The sequence below is a fragment of the Arachis stenosperma genome, chromosome 2, assembly GCF_014773155.1.
Source record: "Arachis stenosperma cultivar V10309 chromosome 2, arast.V10309.gnm1.PFL2, whole genome shotgun sequence".
Taxonomy (NCBI): Eukaryota; Viridiplantae; Streptophyta; class Magnoliopsida; order Fabales; family Fabaceae; genus Arachis; species Arachis stenosperma.
In genome coordinates, this window is record NC_080378.1 from 93,121,205 (window position 1) to 93,123,654 (window position 2,450).

Consider the following 2,450-nt stretch of genomic DNA (forward strand, 5'->3'; position numbering starts at 1 on the left):
GTTTGTCAAACTGATGGGCTCAGATTTTTTTTGGGTAGAGTAAATTTCATGTTGCATTTTATTTGGGCCGAAAAATTTTTTTTAAAGTCCGTAAAATGCAGCTTGCGTTTTATATGTAAAATAATATTTTAATGAAGAGCCTTGCATATAAATTGCTAACTCAGCTATCTCTAACTCGTACCTCACTCCTAATCCCTCACTTATGCTCCCTTTCACCTTTCATTCATTCATGCATCCTATAATTGTGAGATTTTTTGGGTATTAGAAGGGTAAAAAAAAGTGAGATTATGGAAGGTGTTACAAATATACGAGTGTATTATAACGGTGAGGTTATACCGAACACACACGAATGAGTGACTTTTGTTTATGAATGTCTGTTTTTATTTGCTATTCCATACACCACGAGTTTTATAGAGTTGCAAAATGGTCTTTGTGTCAACATACCAAGTCACATTTCGAGAAAGGTGAGAAATATTTTGTACAGGAGTCCTGTACAAGTATTTGGTGGACTGATACAGCTTCAAATAATGGCCATCACTGATGATGCAAGCATGCAGCAGATATTCTGTATTTATCAACAAACCCGATTTCAAGTGCCGCTAATAGAGCTGTACGTTGAGTTTGAACAGCATACGAGGGTGGATGAATTTGACGAGGATGTCAACGTTAATGAGTTCGGGGATATAGGCTGGGAAGAAGATAAAGACGACAGTGAAGAGGAGTTCGAAGCCAACTATGAAGTCGATGACAAAAACGATGACGAAGATCTGGCAAGCAATCCGGCGGTGCCAAATGAAGCGCATGCTGTTATAAGCCAGCAGCCGTTTGGTGTTCCATCTTTTATGCGGACTCTGGATCTCGAAGCCATGCATGCTCCAGAATTTCCTGAGTATGTTATATTATGGTTATTAATTCACGTTACCACTAGTGTCCATTTTATTTGCCTTGTCTGACTGATGGTGGTGCGCTTGTCGTAGGTGAAGGCAACGTTGCGGCCGAAGATGGTGAATTCAGTGTCGAAATAGAATTTGGCTCTAGAGAGTCGGTGATATCTGCAATCAAAAGCTACATTATCTCTAAAGGAGTTGATTACACTGTGTATGAGTCTGAGTCGCAGACATTCTATGCGAAATGCAAGGGTTATGGTGTCGGGTGCGATTGGCTTATCCGAGCTAGCTTGATTCAAAAGAAAGCTTGTTGGGAGATCAGGAGATACAATGGCAAACACACGTGCACCATGAGAACGATCTCGCAAGATCATGCCAAGTTGGACTCAAACACAATTGCAGATGCCATTAGGCCGTTGGTCGAAGCAGATCCGTCGATAAAGGTAAAGTCTATTATTGCAGAAATTCAGTCAAGGTTCAACTACACTATCTGTTACCGCAAGGCTTGGTTGCCAAAGCAGAAATCTGTCGCAAAAGTTTTTGGTGGTTGGGAGGTTTCTTACCAGACTCTGCCAGTTTGGTTGAAAACAATGACTGCAAAGATGCCAAGGTCTCGTGTTCAAATAAAGACGCTCCCTGTTTACCGTGAAAGTGAGGAGGTTCAAGGTGTAAGAGTTCTTCATCGCATTTTTTGGAGCTTCTATCCTTGTATAGTAGCATTCCGACATTGCAAGCCACTGGTGCAGGTTGATGGCACACACCTGTACGGAAAATATAAAGGTGCGCTTTTAGTTGACGTTGCACAGGATAGGAACCAAAACATTGGGCCTATTGCGTTTGTAATAGTCGAGGGTGAGACAGCAGACGCGTGGGAGTTTTTCCTAAGCAATCTGCAGAGATATGTTGTTACCATCGATGGCGTCGGCATTATTTTTGACCGCCATAACTCCATCGACGCAGCAATAGCTCGCAGCAACGGTGCATGGTCACCGCCAAGAGCGTGGCACATGTATTGCATTAAGCACATCGGTTCCAACTTCTTAAGGAGGTTCAAGGCTCCGTATTTGTATAAACTCGTGGTTAATACAGGTATTTGATTTTGTTGTTATGGTTCTGTTCGTATTAATTTCGTGGAACTTGCTTATGATTAAATGGTTTCTCCAACAGGATATTCTAGGATGGAGCAAGAGTACAACAAAAACTACCAAAGGCTGAGAGAGCGGGGTGAGGCGTATACGCAGTGGTGTGATGAGATCGGTGTTCAGAGATGGGTGTTGGCATTCGACGGGGGTCATCATTGGGACATATGACGACAAACTTGGTAGAGTGCATAAATTCTGTCCTGAAGGGTGCACGCAACCTTCCTGTGACTGCCATTGTTAGGTCTACTTTCTATCGGCTGAACGAATTGTTCACTCGGAAGAGCGCCGAGGCTCATGAGCGTGTCCGCAATGGATTCACATATTCAGAATTTGCCACCAAAAGAGTCGAAGAAAGTTTTCGACGTGCAGGCAACATTGTGGTCAATAGGTTCGACAAGCACAACGAGATGTTTGAGGTTCG

The 2,450-nt window shown here is 42.9% G+C and overlaps 1 protein-coding gene across 1 annotated transcript; it reads left to right on the forward strand.

Moving 5' to 3' along the window:
• The first annotated feature begins 527 nt into the window (after positions 1–527).
• LOC130963170 (uncharacterized) lies at positions 528–2,197 on the forward strand. Its single transcript, XM_057889318.1, has 3 exons — positions 528–828; positions 978–1,976; positions 2,055–2,197. The coding sequence occupies exons 1-3, from the start codon at positions 528–530 to the stop codon at positions 2,195–2,197; spliced, it is 1,443 nt and encodes a 480-aa protein (XP_057745301.1).
• Positions 2,198–2,450: the final 253 nt, after the last annotated feature.